Below are 21,575 nucleotides of genomic sequence, written 5' to 3' on the forward strand. Positions count from 1 at the left end.
CCAAAATCTCAATAGGACACTTTACTGTGATATATATTGAAAAAGAATTATTCAAATCCACGATATCTCCTATCTCAGGATAGCCAAAACATTTGCTTTGTTACATATAGGCCAATAAAACACCTCTTGAAGGCTAACCACTCCGAGGCCAATATCAAGATACGAACCCCCCTGTTGACTCTCGCCACAGGTAGATCGATAACCGGCGAGGTTGTCTCCCTTTTGTCAAGTTGTTATCAGACAGGTATTCCAGAATAAAGGTGTATCAATAATCAGTCGGAGCGTAAACACAGCCTACAAATATGTCAACGGTGGAGCCCGCCAGCCCCTCCCAGGAGAAAGAGCTCAGTAAGGTGTCCCCTGAGAACCGCTGGGTGGAGATTCAGAGGAAGACGTTCACTAACTGGATAAATGAACAGTTGAGTGTTAGTGGGCGGGTCATACAGGACATCGAGAAGGATTTCTGTGATGGAGTTACTTTGGTGGCGCTGGTTGAATCACTACAGTTCAAGAAGATCGGGAAGGTCATCCCCAACCCCACGGGGCGGATTCAAATGATCCAGAATGTGGCCCTGGCCTGTAAAGCCATCATGGAAGACAATGTCCGACTCGTTAACATTGGTGAGTGGATTGAGGAAGTATGGAGATTCTTAAAATGCCATTTATTCAGATTTTAAAGATAAGCATTGAGTATTTGCTATTTTAATTTACTTGTAGTTTTTCTTTCTTTCTTTCTTTTCTTTTCCTTCACGTTATCAAAACACGTGTGCATTTATATTGTGAAATCAATTGATAATTTGGTAAGGTCCAAAACCTCTGAAGACATACTACAACTTCTGCAAGTAGCGAAATTTCATGTCGTTGTTTCGATTTCTGTTTTGTTTTCCACGAAAAAATAATATTATCATAAAACGTTAACAACTTTATATAATAACTTGTAGTTTGATATCTATTAAGTGCCTCTCCTCGAGAAACAATATTCCCTCAATGTCCACTCCTAATCGCCTATTTTAATGCGTGTTGTTTATTCTTATTATCACATGGTGTGCTCTAATCTTCCTGTGTTTTACAAAAATCCCACGATAACAGGTCCTTACATTCTTTCAATATAAAATAAAGCTCTAGATATGATGTAAAAGAAAAAAGGGGGACAGGGAAAAGCCAATAAATAGCTAGGTCTCTTTAAATGTAACCATATGTAATGATTTACAGCCGATCAACACAAACTCATTCAGACTTATCGTGCAGGCATTCCAAACTTATTTGTGTTGCTAAGTTCAGAGCTGCTACAAGTCAAGTTTGAAAATGAGAATAACCTCTGGAGTTATGAAAAAAAGTTATTTATGATACATAAATGTAGGTAAAAGTCGTAGATCGCTTGAATCATGTGAATTACGATTTTTTAAAGTTATTAGGGCGAAATTTGAAGGAAATTCTATTCTAAAACACCAGATGTAATCGAATTTTAGGTCTTTTAATTAATTTGAACATGTTTAGTGTGTATACATGTAATTACATAGTCTGAGAGTATGGCTTGCAACATACCGCAACTAAAGAAATTCAATTCAACTTATTCACATTACGAATTTTACATGAATGTTACAAGAGGTACAAATTATTATATACTAGTATATTCAATTCATTGACAAAAACCACATGTGGCGCAAGTCATACATGTATACAGACAAATAATTAGTACATACTAGATGTTCTTATTTTAAATGCACCACGTATGAAGTTACAGATATTTCTTGTTGATTTAACATCTGCTGGATTAAGAATTTTTTAAGATAAACATGCGATATTAAAAAAGTAAACAATATTCACTTCGTAGTAGTTTATAAAATGGACATACAAATTAAACCAAGGTGTTTATTTTCAACAACCGTGTGACAATTAATACAATAGATCTACATGTATCTTTCATTCATTTGAATAATAGAGTTACAATATGTACGCATTAAATAACATTCTTGAAGAGCATAGCTACATGTAGATTATATGTTTGTGGAAGACAGAAAATGTCATATATTTAATTATGAATGTACGAGTTAACTTTTTAAAAAATCGAGTTGGTACATGTATCTGCCAACAAATTACAGAATTAGGGAGCATTTGGTTTAAAAATTTACTCGTTGAAAATCTTTTCAAATTTAAGATAATTAGACATTACAGTCATGCGTTTTACAGCAAAATCATGTACATGTATGAACAGAAAGGGTTTTTATCGAGTCATAACAAATGTTTTTGGATTTTGCTACAATTGATAACTTATAAAAATATTTTATAACCCTGCCTGATGTTAAAGTAAAAGCATTTTGAAAATGAAACACATTCAAAAATACTTCACCTAATGAAATGTTCCCTAGGAAATGAGGACATTGTCAATGGGAATGTGAAGCTGATATTGGGGTTGCTATGGCATCTTATCGTCCGCTACCAGATCTCATCCCGGAAGACGAAGGTTCCGCCAAAGAAGCTCATGATAAACTGGTTCCGGTTAATACTTCCGGAACTTGAAATTTCAAACTTTACTTCCGATTGGAGCACCGGAATACCGCTACAGTAAGATAAGCCAAACCAACTCGAAACTAATTCCAAAAAAAATCCTTAGATGAAATGTGCAACTTTTATAATTATGTTTTTATTTTTTTTAGCGCACTCATCGACCATCTTCGTCCAGGTACATCCCCAAACTGGCGAGAGCTCCACGCCAAAAATGCGTATGTAAATGTAATACATTTGTCTTATCAATTCCCCGAATGTTTATTAATTAAAAGTTCAAGAGAATATTCAACTTCTTTTGTTCATTCAGTGTAGAAAACTGTAGAACTGCAATACTTCTGGCTAAAGAGCACCTGAACATTCCACGGGTTATTAGTCCGGAAGACTTTGCAAGCGAGGCTCTGGACGAGTTGTCGGCCATGACATACCTCTCCTATTTCGTGAGGTCAGAATCGCCGGGGTATTACGACACCTTAAACTGGGTTTGCAAGCAACTAAGGACTACCCAAATCACAAATCTTACGGTAAGGAATAGATTTTTTTTTCAGAAGACATCGAGGATTATCTTTTACTAGATAATTAATTTAAAATCAAATGCAATGCTTAAACCATCATTGAATTTGCTGTTTTAAAAAGGCATTTTTTTTCTGCAGACGGACTGGAATGATGGATACAACCTGTGTTCTATTGTATCATCAATGGGAGGGGTGATCCCGAACTGGCCAAATATCGACAGAGAAGATAAAATGAAGAATGTACAGATGGGTATGTGTACTCTTAGTTTCACTGTCAGTAAAATAGTGTAATTGTAGAATTAAGCTCGCAATAGGACTAAGAAAATGCCAACAAAAGTAAATTGCTTATTTTAAATTAAAGCAATAGTACACTCACCTTTGCGTAAATTCATAATCTATAAAGTGATTTCATTGATATTCGTTGGCATAAATTTTCGTTTATTTAATGCAAATTACAATGATCCTATCAATACAATACCTTATTAGAGATTGCACTTTGGAAAGTAACATATGATTTCGTGGATTAAATCTGCGACACGAAAATTGGTAAATATTGATGAAACCACAGCATTGTAAAAGTCCAATTTTTATTCAGTATTGCTGTAATAGTTACTCTTGATATTCTTATTCTGTATATACACAATAGACGCAACTTTGTCTTGACTTACACTCGTAGCGATTGATGCCGGGAAGAGAATGGGCGTGGACCCGATCCTGAGTGCGTCCGAACTATCAGACCCCTCCGTCGATCATCTGAGTGTCATGACATATCTGAACCGGTTCCGGTACGCCACTCCGGTAAAATCAGACAACGAGAAACTGAGCATACAGGGAGACTTTGACAACCATCTGACTGGAGTTCAGGTATTAATACAGACATCACTTCAGGCATGATCGACGTTATATTTCGTCCAACTTTTTTTTCTCGGTATTTAGAAATCAATTTTCATCGTCTCCAAAAGTGACTCTCTCCGTTTCATGTTTTTTTTGTATTAATTGGATTGTATAAAAAGAGTACTTTTTATTAAATTCAATGAGCTCGAGGATATTGAAATTTATCACACTCTCTCAAATCTGGTTTGAATAATTAAAATCATGAACATGCATGTAACATAGACATTTCGACACTCTTGAAAATTCCGTCTCTAGATCCACTTTAAGCTAGTCATGGAGGACAAAGACGTACAGAAGGAACTGACCAGTGTCCAGATAAAAAGCGCCAAGGGCAACCAGCGCTGTGACGTCAGCTGGAAGGACAAGTACGCGGACTGTCGCTTCACCCCTGCGGATCCGGGCTCTTACACGGTAAAACATAGATTATACATCCCCCACATTATGATAATATTGTAAATCCTGGCTCTTTAAACAGTAAAGCTCATGTTTCACTCATTCTTGAAACAAAAAGACTTCTGGAATAAGGCGTGCGTATGTTGTCCATCTTAATCAGCTGTAGTATTCCATTGTTATTCTGAGGGGTTGATGATGCAATTTTAAGGCTCATGAAAAACCTGGGTTTTTTTGGAGATCTTATTTCGTTACTAGTATACGCCTTTTGTCAAGGGAAAAGTACTTGGTAACGTATTCGATATTCTTTGCAATTCTTAGTGTATTGGGGGTGGGGTTACTTTACAATAACCCATAATTAAATCTCGACGAAATGATTTTTGTTAACAGTATAAATAGCATGATAATCGCCACAGAATGAATAATAAATGCATTAATACTGGCATACCAATTAAATTTGTCCGTTCTTTTTGCAGCTCAACGTTCTGTATAATGGTACTCCCTTAGTAGGTTGTCCTGTGACATTCAGTGTCAAGGCCGATCTCTCCAAGGTCAAACTTCGAACACAGTCCTCTTCGTGCATGGTTGGATCATCAAATGACATTGAAGTCAGTATTGTAATAAGTTGGATGTACTTGCTATTTTAAGCATTGTAGTTTGACCACTTTAAGCAAATAATAATTTTAAAATACGTGTATATAAATGATGTTTTTTCATGTTTTGGATTAGGTTTTGTCAGAGTCTGAAAGCAATGAAGTATTAATCGAATATTGCTCACCTAATGAGGAGGTTAAATCGCTGACGACACTGTATGAAAATGGCGTCTTTTCCGCCACTTTTAGACCAAAGTCAGTCGGTAAGAACATTATATACAATGACGTTTTACACATGCTAATGTTTTGATGAAATAACAGAAAGTAATATTAACGGGAACTGATTACGCTAGGTCTGTGGATCGTCCATGTGTTCTGTCAGGGGGAGGAGATCTCCAGTAGTCCCATTTCATTTGACGTCTACGATCCCCAGAAAGCATGGTTATCCGGGCCACAGAAAGGGATTGTGGGAGAGGAAGTTGTCTTCACAGGTATGACAATATTCATAGTATCCAACTGTATTATTATTAAATGAGAACTTATTTTAAACTATGAACTAGTTGATGGTCTTGTTTTTGATTTTTTTGCCTGATAGTGAACTACAGCGAAGCCGGGATAGGTGATATCGAGGGTGCAGTGCGGAATGTCGGAAAGGAAATTGCCTGCGAGGTCAATGAAACGGAATACAATGGAATAAAAACTATAGAGTTTGTTCCTCAAAACTCAGGAATGTTCTTTGTGTACTGCAAGTTCAACAACACGGAAATTACAGGTTGTCTATCCTCAGGATTGCATATCCTAAACCAACAAAAATAAATATTGCTATGAAATTATGATAAAAAGGTTTCTTGAATATTTTCGTGGGTAAAATGATCAAAATTTTAGTAAGTTTACAGTGATTGGTTACAATTTATGATATATCTTTAAAATACAGGGTCTCCCAAAAGTATTGATGTGGTAGATCCGGGCCAAATTGTTGTGACTGGTGAAGGTTTAACTCGAGGTTTGAGGGGGAAGGAGTGTACATTCCAGGTTAACATTGGAGATCTGGGAGGAAACATAAGTGTCACTGTTGAAAGTAAGTAACATATATATACGGACCAATTCACGTTGAATTCATGCCGATATAAATTGATTGCAGTTTTGTACATGCGTTATGTGTATGGAAATGTTTGTCTTGCTTGTAAGATGAAGGTAAAGAAGTGGACACCTCGTGGCGTGAGGCAGGGTCCTCTACATACATTTTCTCGTATGTACCTAGCAATGCAGGGACCTTCAAGATAAATGTCAACTGGGATGAAAGAGCAGTCCCAGGTTCGTGTAATTAAAACATGTAATTTCACATATTTTTTCCTAAAGAACATCTTTTTTATTTATTTTTAAAGATGTTACAGTAATTCTTATAATGATTGAGATATTGACTTTATTATTCAAAAGGAAGTCCATTCTACGCAAAAATCACGGATAGATCACGCGTGACTCTGATCACGGACCTCACGGATCTGATGGACGAGAACGAACACTTGGTCCTTGATTGTGGAAAGGAAACACAACTTCTTTACGACATAAGTGCCGCTGGTCCAGGTAAGTAGTGGGCTTAAAACGAAGATGGATTTCAGATTCCGCTAAGTCTCTTTAAATCCTTTTTTTTGTAAAAGTGTGTAACATTGTTGTTTTACATATATCACCTAATCTTCAGGAAGGATGACAGCTACTGTTCTGTCTCCTCGGGGAAAGCTTAAAGTAGAGACACGAAAACCAAAAAAAGAGGAGATGGAGATTGCTTTCACAGCAGTTGAAGAAGGTAAAATATTTTGTTTCGTTTTGGTAAATTTAGTCTGGATTTGTGAAAAAAATCCCAAAAACAAACAAACAAAATGCAGGAATATATTAAGGCGTTATACAAAATTGAGTAAAATTTGTAGGTGACCATTACATCCACGTGTATTGGTCGGATGTACCTCTGGATTCTTCGCCCATACTAGCGTATTGCCCAGGGCCTCCACTTCCGGTTGATCACACAAAAGTTGTCATTGAGGGCAAGGGCAAAGAAAAGGCACGAGCATTAGTTCCAGCGGAGTTTCTTATCAATGGAAGATTTGCAGGACCTGGTAAAGAATCTAACTGTTCATCTCTCTCTCTCTCTCTCTCTCTCTCTCTTTTCTTTATGAGGATATCTTTTTAATCTTCAGGAACACCAAGAGTGCTGTTGAAGGGCGTTAAAAAGGATGTACATGTAAACATTACACCTATGAAGTATGACCGATACAAATGTACATACAGTGCCCCAAACCCTGGTACGTGCATCTCTATTTACCCACGATGTATGCAATCTATAGGTGGCTAATAGATAATAATTGAACTTACGTTTTACATCTTGAATTGTTGCTTTTATAATTCAAATTAGGAAAGTGATTTTGATCAATTGAAATACTTAGTGTTTAAGTGCAATTACAACATGACTTTCCCTTCTACTTTTTCCGTCGACTTAAGCTCTGTTTGTTTGTTTTATTATTTTAGGAGCCTATGTATTATACGTTTATTGGTCAGAACAACTTGTTCCTAAATGTCCGTATAAGATCACAGCTTCCAACAAAGGGGCAAGTGGCAAGGTAAAAGTTACTGGTCAAGGTCTGAAGGGCGGTTATGTAGGTCAAGAACTTCATCTAGATGTCGATACAACTGAAGCTGGTTTCGGTAAGTTTTCTTCTAACAGAATACATGGGCTTTGTTATTTTCTTTGTTAAATTTCAGGATGAAATCACTTGTTAAAACATAAGAAGTGCAATAGTCCCATCTAAGATAACGGAGTAAAGTGGGCTGATTTGTTCTCAAGGTGAAATCAAGGTCAGCTGTCACGGAGAGCTCCGGGAGGCGAGATGTGACGTGTTCGACCAACGTAATGGTATTTATAAGGTGCACATGTATCCTAGGGAGGCGTGCAGACACCGACTCGAGATCACGTATGATCACGAACACGTGCCAGGTATACTTTTTTATCGTAAAAGCATTAACATGTATATGATTATTCAATTGATATAAAGCCTAAATGAATAGAGATGGAATTCAAATATCTGTATTCAGCATACATACGTAATAGGATATTTTACTTACACAGGCAGTCCATTTAAAATCCCGGTAGGGGAGCCTCCCGACCCGAGGAAAGTCCGAGTCTATGGCCCTGGAGTCCAGGACGGACTTATCCAAACCTTCGAGAGTAAATTTCTGGTGGAGACTTCCGGCGCAGGCGCTGGACAGTTAGCTGTGAGGATAAGGGGGCCTCGAAGTAAGCTCAAGATTCAATCTCTTTTCTATAACTGTCGTTCACGAAGTTTACGCATAAGTTAATATTGGAAGTCAGTTTGTGGCATAATCGCGTAATTTTAAATAAATACATACTAGTATACAATTCTTTAGAATTTCATACTCATTTTAAGTGATTTGAATAAAAGCGTTATGGGGGTAAATAGATCGAATGCACGCCCATTAATAACTAAATAATGAATAAATACGTGAATACCTGTTCAATTTATCTAATGTCCTGATAAACGTCTTTTGTAAGGTGCGTTCAAGGTCAATATTCAAAGAGAGGAAGAGAATGACAGGACTGTTCTGTGTTCATACAGCCCAGAGGAGCCCGGGAAATACGTCATCAATGTCAAGTGGTCGGGGCGCCACGTCAGAGGAAGTCCATTCAATGTACAGCTGTTCGAATCCCAGGCAGAATTGGACAATTACCTTGGCAACAAAAAGGGGTTTTTCGTGGAGAAAACAAAAGCAAATATGCAATGGCGAGCCGAAATTTGATTTTTGTTTATTTTACTATATTTTTGCATTTGAAAGTTGTTAATAGTGAATGTATTGATTTTGTGTTCTACAAGTTTAATACTTTTATTGTTTGGAATTGTTTTGTTGTCAAAGATGTCTGTTGTTTGTCATTAAATTTTTTAAAGTTAAATAAAAATCAAAAAAGAAAATAACACTTGTTTATTTGATAAGTGTTTTCCATGACGTGGATTATAACACAGTCATTATATAGGTACATGAAAGATATCTATATATATTACAGAGTCAATACAAATCTGCTTTGTAGATTACAATAAATTAGAACTGTACATCTCGACTTGAGTTAATAAATAAAGAGGCATCATAAGACCGACATTTAATATAAATGCTTAGCAGCCAATAGCAAAACCCCTGCAACAAAAACACCATTCTTTTATATCTTTTTCAATCAAGCTACTAGTTTTTCACATATTATTCCTTAAACGTTGAAATTTCTCTGTATAATAATTCAGAGCACCCTAAATTACATTCACAGCATAGGAAGGCAATATTATGGTTTTATTTGAGCACAAAATAAACAGCTATACAATAAGACTATCAAAAAAGTAAACATTTCTGAATTCATTTATCTAAATTTAAAAATACATGCGTATAAAAATGAAAGCTTCTACTCAATCTGCAAACGACTGCTGCAACATTTAAAAGATGAACAAAATCTAAAATGAATGCATACCCACATTGACATATTCCAAAATGAATAATAACAACATTCAATACAAAAATAACCCTCTACATAACAATGATAGACGTTAAAGTCGCCTACATAACAAATGAACTACGAGGGACAAAAACAGTGATATATGAAACAAACAAGATGCAGTGGTTTGTTCTGTTGCCGATGAGGTGTGAGGCGAGAGTATTGGGTTTGGGTTGGGTGCCACTAGGGGCGTGGCACTGGCTATCCAATCATTGATGATTTCCTCCAGGATATCAAGCCCAATAGGTCCTAGCTTTAGTATTTGGTGATGGAAGTCTTTGACATTGAACTTGTCACCTACGAAATGGAATGATGGTGAGGTTTCGATAATCAGACGAAAGCTCGATATCATTATCCGAAGGTGCAAGATTTGTGTAAGATTGAACGACGTTCCTTTTTAAAAAGAATTAAGAGGGCTCGATGGTCGTGGCCATTTTTAGACTAAACTGATTTCCTATAGAAGAAGAGCTTCATATCAAAATATCCATTCAAAGAAAATATCTAAATTTTTAAGGTTAATTTATAGGCTTTAATAGTTTGTAGCTAAACAAAAAATATCTTGAAATTCTAGGCAGATCTAGATCTATATGGTTAATTTGTTGATCATCCAGCCTCCATAGACACCTGGTATTAATAATTAACGCTGTCGTATCATTGATATAATGGGTTCACATAGCCTTACCTAAAACAGTTTCTGCCCGTTGGCGAAGTTCCCTGATTTTCAACTCCCCTACTTTATAAGCACATGCTTGTCCAGGCCACGTAATATACCTATCTATCTCCCTAGCAACTTCTCCTGTTGGCGCGTTTGTATATTTTTTTATAAACTTGATAGCCCTTTCTTTTGTCCATCTGAAGAGGATGTTCACATCAATTGGTACATTTTCATTTGAAGAAATAGATTTTTAATATCTATAAAGTCAAAAGATAATTAAATGATCTATAAAAACACTACTCACCCAAAAGCATGGATACCCGTGTCCACTACCAAGCGACAAGCCCTGAATATTTCCGACATATATTTTTGAAACCTGAAACAAATTTCAACCGTTTTCAAGATTCCACTACTTTAATATATCGGTATTTTAAATAGCACAGTATGTTATTTTGAAACTAAACATGATGGGTAAGATCAGAAAATGCTGTAACAAAAACCGAACAATATAACTCACATGTCGACAGGAGTCTCATAGAAGCCTAATTCTATTCCTAAATGTTCCGCATACAGTGCCCAGCCCTTCAGAAAAGAAAGATGCAAAGATTATGAACACAAGTACGAGAAATATTCTAAGCTGTTAATTTTTTGAGAAAAACAATTGTATCATGAAATAAATATTAATTCAAATTAAAATCATTTATACCGGCTAGAATGAATTTCCCATTTTCTAACCCCTGTTTTCACTATTAAGACTTCATTTAACCATACCTCTGAATATGCTGCATAGGTTGGGTATGTGAACGGTATTGCGAACCTCCGCCGGTATAACGGATACTGCCGGTACAGCGGTAGATTCTGCTGCCTCTTGTAACATTCCTAAAGTGACGACGTCATAACATTCCTCATTAATTTAATTGTGTCGTTAAGATTCCAAATAGAGCTAATGTAAGAATGGTTGCATCTATGACTATGACCGCGTAACGGTTACATGTAACATAAACTTACAAATCATTCCATAAAGGGTTACAAGAGATGACGTCACTTTTACCTGGAAATGGTGTCCTGGGTAGGTCTCGTGAACAGCCAGTGGAAGGACATTAGAATTGGTCCTACAACAGAAAGCTCGTTATGATTCCGAATTATTTTTTTTTTGTCATTAGGAAGACATTTCCGTGTCTAATTAAATAAATCATTATATTTCGAATTTAGAATAGAGATAGATAACATTACACGGGGTTAATTTCTTTAAAGCATGAACAAATTTTATACATTAGTTATACATGACCCTGAAATCAACAATACTTTGGATATTTTCATTAGAATTAGAGATTTCAGACGTTCTTGATTATATTGCCTATACGATATGTTGCATTACCTATTCCCATAGAATGTATTTAGGTAGAACACATTTTTGGTGTAATGGCCTCTTGCCGGAACTCTGGAATTGTTGAATAACTCGATTCTGAAAAATTAATTTTAAAAAAAGCATCGTTTAAGGTACTCGGTTTGAAGTATACCCTTCTTATGTATTTTGGTAACTCATTATAAAAAGAAACAGTGTTAATTGGTAAATTACAAATGGTTAATACCGTAAAGGTGTCAGTGGAATTCTGTGGAAGACCCGCCACAGCGAGTCGCGCGCGCGGTCAATGACGCCCCTGTATACCTGGTAAATGTTCCACTGTAAAAGATGAGAGAGTGACAGTCTTCCTTTATTACGCAAGTACATCGTATACAATTATAGTCGTTTAAAGTATTTCTCTTGAAAATAAATCTGTAATCTCTTACCTTTTTGTCTAGTTGGCGGTTTTTCGTTTGCCAAAATTGGAGGAATTCGGACATTTTCCCGGTAAATCCATGCTGCAGCATAATCTGAAATTACATAGTTTTCAAATAAACCAAGCACATATATTTCCGGAATTTGCTTCTGTTTTAGTCAATGAACTCTTTGACAGCAAGAATAAAGATAACCAATCACAAATTCCGTACGTACCTTTCTCATGAGTCCTTCTAACCGCTCCACCTCCCGGTACCCCAGGCTGTGTATTTGTGAGGGGGTGAGGTGGGTCCCTAAGTGGTAGTCCAGACAGGCCTGGTAGTACTCCTGACCCCCCGGCATGGAATGGACCCCGATGTCGGGACGTGTCGCCGGAAAATATTCCTAGGTAATTAACACCTTCATTTTACTAAAATTTACATCAAATATTATGTTTCTTTACTTAGTTTACCATTTTTCTTTTAATTTTGGGGTTTACTCTTACTTAACAAGAGAATAAAATCCTCTCTCATTACAAGTACCATTCACTTATTTATTTATTCTTCTGTATTCGAAAATTAAGAATTCTTGTACTAGTATAGAGGAATTTAAAAATGCACTAATTATAATGTAAATCACTGACCGTGCTAATAAAAGTCTGAAGATTCATCAATGACTCGGCCAGTTTGTCTGTACTGAGGTTCCAAGTCTCCAGAAGGTTGCTACGGACAGGTGTAATAAATACAAACAGTTCAAACAAGATGTTGTGCAAATGAAAACATTTGTTTAGCAATCACTTTTAATGACAGGTGGATGCTTTTTAGGTTCAATGATACTGAAAACAAAAAGAGCTAATAGAAATTATGATTAGCTATTTTTATGCTGTAGACTATATAAGACTAAAAAATATCTATTGGTCATCGTGTATTTAACTGTACCCAACAGTTAGCAATTGTTACAGCTCATATAAAAACAAGAAATTCGTGGTCATGTCATAGATTTGAATTTTGTGTAGGAATCTTATATTTAGAAGTAATCAATTCTGACTTCGTTTTATTTGATATCACAGACACCAGTTGTGCTTCGTGTATGAGGATTGTGTGTGTGATTGTCTGTTGCAGAAATCAAATTCTTTAATGCCAAAACTATGCACATTGCAAAATTAGCATAATATGTACATGTAACCATATACTTTATATTTTATGAGAACAAAATACTTTGAAACACGGGCTGCGGATCGCTAAATCTATAACCTAACCTTGATTTTGATAAAAAAAAAAATATTTGCTGCAAATTAAGTGAAGGCCAATATCAGATTGTACTTGACCTTAACCCCAAGGCCAATCATGCCAATTTTGAAGCCACAGACACAATACGACAGCCAATGGATATATTTAGTGCGGCTTTTCTGATTACAGTGGCAATAAAACGGCAATTCCAACAGTCATCAATTTTTATCTGATCTCTGACGATAAGATAAAGGATGCATACCTCTGAGAGTCTTGCGAAGAGCCATTCACGCTTTTCCGATTCTGGTGTTGGTATACGAGGAACACGTCGCTCCATATGCTCTCTAGAGTCCCGTTCTGTAAATGACATTCCATAAATATAATATATCTAAAAATTAATTTGATATGAGGAAGAAATTTATCACAAATAGTAGATAGCACGTTGGACATTTTATATCATGGAGTTTTGAATAAAGTACAGACCTTGAGAAATATATGAATATTTTTTTTTTCAAAGGAAATTTAAGGTGACCTACATGCAATGAAGCTGTATGCTTTTTTAAAATCTCTAGTCGAGTAGCGAAAGGAAAATTTATCAAATAATAATTTAACTCTGGTTGTAACGCGGCATTTGATTGGATAGAAAATTTTAGTTAAATTTGTATAGCATGGTTAGCACGTCACAATGCACCAACGTCAAAAACCTACTAATCCGCTTGACGTTATGTTTCAATTTTGAACAGATTAATAATTATCATTTTTAAAAGTAAAATGGACCCATTTTGTACAGCAAATTACAGAAAATTAAATTATAAGGAATGAACTCAATATCTACCAAAGTTATACTCGTATAACCTGGGTCTGAACAATTTACGCTTTTCAATAATCCGCTTCGCGGATTATAAAGCGTAAATTTCCCCAATCCAGGTTATACTCGTATAACTTGGGTAGACATTGAGGTCATTTCTTAAATAATCATACAGTGTATATAAGTTGTACAAGTAAGATTTCATCGTCTCCTATAGAATCTAATATGAAATTGTTTCTAATCGATAAAATGAAAATATAAAAATTATCAAACACTGTGGAATCTTTAGAATTCGCTTTGGCCTGGTATTCGTGGGTAGCTCTCCCCCGCGAATTTATATTCTCTACGAAAACAAATATAGAAAGAGTTATCTTTGTTATTAAAAACTAAAACCGACGCATTCACAAAAAAAACACACAATCCACGAAAATTGGCCCCACGAAATTAAATGATTCCACGGTAAATGTCACAAACAAATATGGGTCATTATCAAAATATGCAGACTTTTAAAATATGTAAAACATGAGGAGGCACGAAAACTTTTATTTAAGATCAAATTTATCATGTTTTAAATGCAATCAAAAATAGAAATTAGTTTATTTTACAAAATTTAACAGGCTTATCTCTTATTTATTATCGCTAGGTCAGTGGTGTAACTTTTAGTCAGTGGTAAAACATAATAATCAGTGGTGTAACGTGTACATTTTTCTCCAAATAAAATTAACTGACAATGATTCATGTATATTTGAAAACACCAGTGCATTTACAATAATGTCTTTTTTATGCTCCATTAAAAGAAAAATCCAGTTGTGTTCTTTTTAATGCTCAAATTAAAAATTTGTTGAGTAACATCAAGACTTTGTCTCAAATGTTATGTTGGTCACTATGTAAATGTGTCAAATATTTTCTGTTATCTAATTCTAATAACTTTAAATGAAGTTTGTTGATATAAAATTTATGTCCATCATTTTAAAAGTATTATTTTATTTTTTTTAAGCATTTTTTCCTATACTACATGCCTGTTACACCACTGACAAAATTTTCACAGTTCATTTAATTTTAGTCTAATTATCAACCAAATGGTAGATTCCAATGTTTGCAAATTTTTAGATGCTATACTTCATTGTTTGTTAAATGTGTTTTTTGCAATCAAAGTAATTTTTTCACCAATAATTTTCTCATGTTTTACATATTTTAAAAGTCTGCATATTTTGATAATGACCCATAAACATTCATCATTTATGTGAAAAACTTTTTTGTTCTTTCATAATAGAAAACCTTAAATAGCACGTTATCCCACTGACACAGTTTACATTGTATTTTTCGGAGCATACTAACATTTTCTGCCATATTTTCTATCACAATGATGTTATCACTGATACATTTATCTTTTTAGTAGCAGGGAAAGATGTCACTATGATTTGGGGTATTCCAACTGTAGTACAATATTATTTACTTGATGTATTTTAAGATATTTTTATATAATTTGCCTTGTAACACCAATGACAAAAATTTTTTGTACAAGCATATATCTCATCAAATTCATTGTTTTTAAAAGAGAACTTGTTAAGGAGCATAGCAGAAATTAAAATATGAATGTTGTTTTGAAAATTAACGGCGATTTTTGGAATAAAACATCAATATCATTGAAGATAGTGTAGGTTAAAGACGTTGGAAAAATTTAATGACAACATAAATTCACTGAAATCTCATAACAAATAATATTTTTTTTATACTTTAAGCAGTAAAATTGTCGATTTATTTGTTCAACAATATGGGTTTTAAGTTTCTAAAATCCAATGGTACTGTATATATTCCCCAGAACATTATTTTCCCCCCTTTAAATTGACACTGACGCAAAAGGCTGCATATTTTGATAATGACCCATATATACTAGTAAAGTAAAGAATTGTTACCATAGATATGAAATGGTTGGTCCTGTTCAGTTTGATGGCTCTTCTCATGAGTGAAATTTGCTCTTCAATCTACAGAAATGAAAAACACATTTATTACTCTTAAAGGAAACTTACCGTAGTTAACTTTAATTGAAGCAAGGAAACAGCCCAGGAATATCATCAATGTATTCCTATTCATCTAGTATTTGATTTCTGACTTCCTACTTCCTATTAATACTACTCTGGTTTTTTATTATTTCAATGTGTACTTTATCTAATGCTTTTGATTGTTAAGCTTTTTAATGGACATTCAGTTTCCAAGTATAAAAGGAACTATCTTAAAGTTTGTTGTTTTCCAGCTTTTCAGTACTTTTGAGTGTGATGTAATACGCTTCAAATGAAAAATGATTTAACTCCTCGTCGGAGAAAAATTATTATCAAGTCGGACCTTAATTTTCTTTTTAAAATTTAACATTATTCTAAACATTATGAATTGATGAAAATCTCAGATCAAGTTCAACTTGCTTGCTGTGGAATGGCTTGAAGTCGTAAAACATATTTCTCTCGGTCTTGTGTCGTCTTCTTTGTAATCCAGTCGCGGTGCTTCAAAGGTGCCTCGAGGAAATTGATCGGGTTTAGATGTCCCCATCTGTAAAACAAAGCAAAATAGCATTACAATATCCATGAAATACGTAACAATCAAATATGCGCTATATATAAAATCTTGCATTTTTCAAACTGATACTGGTGATAAAAAGTAAAAAGGTTGCTAGTAATTTAGCCTTTTTTCTTCATTTAAGGCGTTTTTATTTTGTTTGGACGTGATATTGCAATATTTTTCAATTATGCATAATTACAATGCATACTTTTTTGATTGACGGCTGGACATAGGTGAAATGATTGCCTGTAACTTACTCTCTGAATTTATAGCCTTTCAATATAGTTTGGACGTGATAGCGCAGTATTTTCCAATCATTCAGTTCATCCCGGCTCAGTTGGTTTCTGTCTATATTTTCCAGCTGCTGCAGGAGCTGTATATTCCGGTTCTGTATGTAGACAAATAAAATTAATTTTATTTTACCCCCAAACAAACAATTCGCATTTTGCCTCGTCAGGTTGTACGGGAATAATCAAGCATAAATCACTCATTCCTTTGAAAAACTTGGTTATCAGATCCAGACGAACACAAAACCACAATTAAAAAACGTTTTTTTAACTTCTTAATCTTTTATCAGTATAAAAATCAGTACTACATATTAAGGCTCTAATCTTTATATCCTTAAGATACCTACTTAGATGATCTCTGTTTTAAAGGATGCATGTAGGATTGATAATTCACATATTCACGTATGTCAGAGATAACAAACCAGACAAAAATGAAAGGAACAATTGAACTAAATTAAGAATAGGTTTGTCTTTGCAAATTGAAAATGAAAGACGTTTTATTGAAATTTCATATCAATGTGCCATGAAATTCTTTTAAGTAGTGAAATTCCTGAAAGTTATAAAGGGGGGGGGCTCAAAGTAGGGAAATTATTTTGTAAGTGATTTTTAGTTTGGCCGCTCAGATGAAATCATACAAAACACATCCAGTATTGTTTTGTATTATGACATAGGATTGTTTTAAAGACGGTAGAGACCAAAATAAGAATAACTGATTACTTTGCCGTGGAAATAGAAACACACTATTTATGTACGATTACTCTGCTGTGGAATTGGAAACACACTACATGTATTTATGTACGATTACTCTGCTGTGGAATTGGAAACACACTATTTATGTACAGGACTACACTGTATATAGAAGTCGTTTTTGCTTGAATATTTTTTTCTGGTTGTAAAACTAGTATGCAATGATTCTAACGTTTCGTCTCTCGAACCTCTGGAATGTGTAGGACTCCGCCCGTCCGTCGTTGGAGGAAAGTCCCGAGGATTCAGAGAATTCTGGAAACTCGTCTTGTATGATCTTCAACAGTTTCTGCTCCAGGGCTCGCAGTTTCAGACCTTCCTGATCTGAAATGTATAGTTTACTCCTACAATTGGTTAAAATCCTGCAAATTGAAATGTTTTGTATGCTTAATTATGTCTCATTTTGTAACTTGACTGAGCAAGCACTGTAAAGACGAAGCAGAGGCTTCGGACTAGAGTGACGTCATAATTATGTTAACTAATGTTAAAGGTTAGAGCAATTTATTAATCTCCAACTAGTAAAAAGACAAAATCCAAGCTAAAAATTACACAGATTGACCTAGTCATGACCAAATTCTAATTAAACTTAATGACCGACTGGATATCAAAAGTCAAATCTTTCCAATGTCAATGTCAGACATGTTATGAGTTGCATGACTTATTCGGTGTCATAATTCACCCTTTGCACAACCTTAATACATTTGGGATGAAGATTTCAAGGTCATTGTTAGATTGGATACCAAGTGCAAGTTCATCATTTTTAGATAAGTTAAAATTTATTTCAAACAATGTGCCATATTAACGCAGTGCAGTTTTGGTTGGCGATATGCTAGTACTACAATGACACGAAGCCCAAGTAAAACCTATAACATCATTCTTGCTATATAAAATAAGTAACCGACCAATGAGATTAGCTGTCTGTCTGTTATACCTTCAATATCAACTGGCAGATATAGCTTAAGTTTGATGCATTAAAGACCCTTCAAAACCGCCCGCGTCTATAAGAACTATAAGAATGTCCTATCCCCGATAAGCATCTCTTAAAATTCATTCATAAAATGCGCACTTCCCAGACAGCGAAATCCAAAAACAAGTGGAGCAGACTTTTTTTCCACCAGAATCCAGGCGTCTTGACCTGATTAACCCAGTAAATAGGTGTACGTCTGCTAATGATCCGGGTCGTTTGCCATATTATCCGCGATAATACCCACTATTCCCTGCGGGCAGATGTACTAAATACCGCCGGTGTTGCTGCGATTGCCTGAGCCAGCCATCTTTTGCTGGTACATGTATACCCTCATGCCATGCAGATGTCTTGACGAAATTCTTCAAATCGTCAGCCAATATTTCATTGCTAAAATCTCGCGTGAACTTAAGCGTACACCAAGTGCTCTTAATTGATCGTCGGAGGGGGGGGGTGTTTTGGAGGGGGTGTAACTAGCATTTCTTATGCAAGGTTAAATTTTCTAAGAACCTTCGTATCAGTATTTTTGTTTGTGTTGAATAAAACAATATCATGAATAGATGTAATATCCCAATAACGTTGTATGTACCATACCCACTCGTAAAGTTTAGCTAATAAATTTCTTTGCAAATACTTTGGGTTAAGAATTTTATGGGGATTCTTTAATTTGATTAAAGTCACTAGTATAAGTATATTTATCCCGCAGTTTTCTTACATTTTACGTCTGGCGAACATGTAAAAAGGTATACATGTATTTGCAACTATTTGCAACTTAATTAAATCATAGGTTGAATTGATAATAAATATAAAGCTTAATAATAAACCAATTTTTTGATAAGCTTCCATGAACACATACATGCATATTCTTTCATCATAAACTATTTACGAAAAAGCTAGACAGGCAGTATGTTGAATATATTTGAGGAAAAGGGGTGAGATGACAAAGAATGCAAAGGGAAATCAAAGTATTGGACATGCAATCATAAGTTGTAAAAGCAATTTAAGATATTATGTCACAACAATGTGTTATCTTTACCGGTTCCAGTAAAAATATGTGCATTAAAAAAAGATGCCAAAATATTTTGCAATTTTTTTTCACACTTGTTAATTAAATTTGATAAATGGAAAAGTTCAGCTAAAGAAATATGAAATGGTTTTAAACGTTTTAATGTTTTCCAAATTGCACGATTTTTCTCTGTTTCGTGTCAAGATATTGACCTCAAAGACAAATTTAATTGCAAAATGTTTAATGGTTTGTCTGGGCCTTACGTCACAACTTAAATGTGAAAATGTTATGTCGTGTCCTTCATATTTGTCAAAATGATAAAGCCATTAGAATTGACAACCCCACTTCCTGGATATTTATGTAGACCACGGTCTTTGGGCAAAAATAAAACAACAATATCAAAAATAAAAACAATATGCTAAAATTAAAATTAAACAACCAGATGAGAGTTATTTCCCAGTGTATTAATTGATAAGAAAATTAGATTCATTAGCAACTTTTTAGTAAAATGATTTTAGTAAGTTTTTATTGAATACTGGTGCAAATTGATAACAACTTACTAGTACCGTAAAAATATAAATTTTAGCAAGTAACATGTATATAACTGAATCTAAATTGGTGCAATTAATTGCGGTTTGTTCCTAAATGAATAATTGCGGTAACAAATAGCAGATTTCTACCGGCAATATTTACCTTGAGAAGCTTGCACAAAGCCCAAAATAACCAAACAAAACACAGTCACTCCACCGGCACTCTGCATCCTTGGCTTTGGTTACCGCGGCAGGTAGTGGCCAAATTCACCCTCTGTACCGGTATTAAGTCATTTCTACATGTATCTCCCTCCCGCAGAGCTGTGAAATGATTGGATAACAAGGTGTGATGTTTTTGTTATGCAAAATGCAACACTGTTTTTAGGGGCAATTAGGTTCAGGACCCTTCTTTTATATGTATGTTCATTCAATGCGTGTTCGAATTTAAAAATTATTTCTAATTAAATTAAAGAGTGAAGCAACTTCATTGTAGAAGTCTTACAGTTTGATTTATGTATCATTTGTTGTGTTTGATTATAAATTCAAATTATATTTAAATGTATTTAAAATTGTACCATATATAACACATGTTACTTCGCGTTGTATGTAAAAATATGAAAAACTGCTAAACAGGACAAAACAGAACGTATTAACTTTTCATTTTGTCGGGAAAAATAGTCTGGTCATGTAAAATAAAGTTAACATTTTTTGCTTTGTTTTATTATCCTAAATTAAAACGAAAAGTTAATAGCTGACACTGGAAATACACATCAACGATGATCTATAACTACATTCAATGTCAAAGTCTTATGACTATGGAAGGAAATTCAATCTATATACTTGTATATGTGAAACACTACACAACAAATTAAAAAAAATAAAACAGTATAATTTGTATATATATCAAATTATATCACAAAATTAACAGTTTTATATATTTTAGTTTTTTTCAAATTAGTACATTAGAGTTTTACTCATATCCATGTATATATACACAATTCTAATTTTGAAATAATTCCAAAATTGTAAATTATTTTTAATTTTGATATTTACACTTGGAAAAAAAAAAACCTAGAACTCTACAAGTTATTCGACCTAAGCTGCATAGAGACGTCGAAATGAGCATTCTAAAAAAATCCTTAATTACCGGGACAGAAATGAAACAAAACGATTAATGAATGAATATTATAAACTTTAACTTGCACTCATAAATATAAAGTAAAGACCTTATCAAACTGCAAAAATAAGATTTTATTTGAAATTAAAGAGATGTTAAAGACTTAGAGTTTCTTAATATATGCGCCGTTTACCGTTTCTCTGTGTTATTACTCTTCCCCGACTGAATGGATTTTCAGAAACCACAGGTTCTCCTACAATCTCGGGAATTCAATGGATGTGGTGAGTGGAGGTCAATACACTTGGCATTAGCATTTTCAAAACAATAATTACAACAAAACTGTCAAAAGAAATTGAGAGATAAGCCAAACAACACTTCAGACAAACAGATAAAGTAAAGACATCGATCCTGTAAGCAAGGTGATTGTTGTTGTAAATGAAGTAGTTATACAATAAGTGTTGAAAAGTGGTGCACTTACGAGGC

General features: G+C 34.4%; 2 protein-coding genes across 2 annotated transcripts; one reads left to right on the forward strand and one right to left on the reverse strand.

Moving 5' to 3' along the window:
• The first annotated feature begins 103 nt into the window (after positions 1 to 103).
• LOC128181498 (filamin-A-like) lies at positions 104 to 8,877 on the forward strand. The gene is made up of 21 exons (XM_052849919.1): positions 104 to 621; positions 2,370 to 2,565; positions 2,658 to 2,723; positions 2,816 to 3,029; positions 3,159 to 3,270; positions 3,697 to 3,884; positions 4,170 to 4,325; positions 4,781 to 4,912; positions 5,034 to 5,160; positions 5,251 to 5,388; positions 5,493 to 5,669; positions 5,832 to 5,975; positions 6,086 to 6,211; positions 6,335 to 6,481; positions 6,597 to 6,701; positions 6,823 to 7,008; positions 7,090 to 7,194; positions 7,418 to 7,594; positions 7,734 to 7,883; positions 8,016 to 8,183; positions 8,460 to 8,877. The coding sequence occupies exons 1-21, from the start codon at positions 303 to 305 to the stop codon at positions 8,702 to 8,704; spliced, it is 3,378 nt and encodes a 1,125-aa protein (XP_052705879.1). The 5' UTR covers positions 104 to 302; the 3' UTR covers positions 8,705 to 8,877.
• On the reverse strand, positions 8,870 to 21,535 carry LOC128181499 (uncharacterized). The gene is made up of 18 exons (XM_052849921.1): positions 21,286 to 21,535; positions 20,139 to 20,296; positions 17,651 to 17,799; positions 16,702 to 16,832; positions 16,312 to 16,435; positions 15,808 to 15,876; positions 13,346 to 13,440; positions 12,498 to 12,576; positions 12,092 to 12,259; positions 11,887 to 11,970; positions 11,688 to 11,779; positions 11,474 to 11,560; positions 11,147 to 11,207; positions 10,867 to 10,974; positions 10,613 to 10,677; positions 10,400 to 10,471; positions 10,123 to 10,292; positions 8,870 to 9,737 (listed from the first exon to the last, which is right to left on the reverse strand). Exons 2-18 carry the CDS (start codon positions 20,203 to 20,205, stop codon positions 9,493 to 9,495), a joined length of 1,866 nt encoding a protein of 621 aa, XP_052705881.1. The 5' UTR covers positions 20,206 to 20,296; positions 21,286 to 21,535; the 3' UTR covers positions 8,870 to 9,492.
• Between the last annotated feature and the right edge of the window lie 40 nt (positions 21,536 to 21,575).

The sequence above is a fragment of the Crassostrea angulata genome, chromosome 4, assembly GCF_025612915.1.
Source record: "Crassostrea angulata isolate pt1a10 chromosome 4, ASM2561291v2, whole genome shotgun sequence".
Lineage (NCBI taxonomy): Eukaryota > Metazoa > Mollusca > Bivalvia > Ostreida > Ostreidae > Magallana > Magallana angulata.

Bases quoted from the DNA above. Each gene is read 5' to 3' on its own strand.
- LOC128181498 (XM_052849919.1), top strand. From the start codon at position 303: ATGTCAACGGTGGAGCCCGCCAGCCCCTCCCAGGAGAAAGAGCTCAGT. The intron at 6,702-6,822 runs GTAAAATATTTT...TAAAATTTGTAG, and splicing joins TTTCACAGCAGTTGAAGAAG to GTGACCATTACATCCACGTG. The intron at 7,009-7,089 runs GTAAAGAATCTA...TTTAATCTTCAG, and splicing joins TGGAAGATTTGCAGGACCTG to GAACACCAAGAGTGCTGTTG.
- LOC128181499 (XM_052849921.1), bottom strand. From the start codon at position 20,205: ATGCAGAGTGCCGGTGGAGTGACTGTGTTTTGTTTGGTTATTTTGGGC. The intron at 16,833-17,650 runs GTTAGAATCATT...GTCTACATACAG, and splicing joins AGAGGTTCGAGAGACGAAAC to AACCGGAATATACAGCTCCT. The intron at 11,780-11,886 runs GTAAGAGATTAC...CATCTTTTACAG, and splicing joins ACCGCCAACTAGACAAAAAG to TGGAACATTTACCAGGTATA.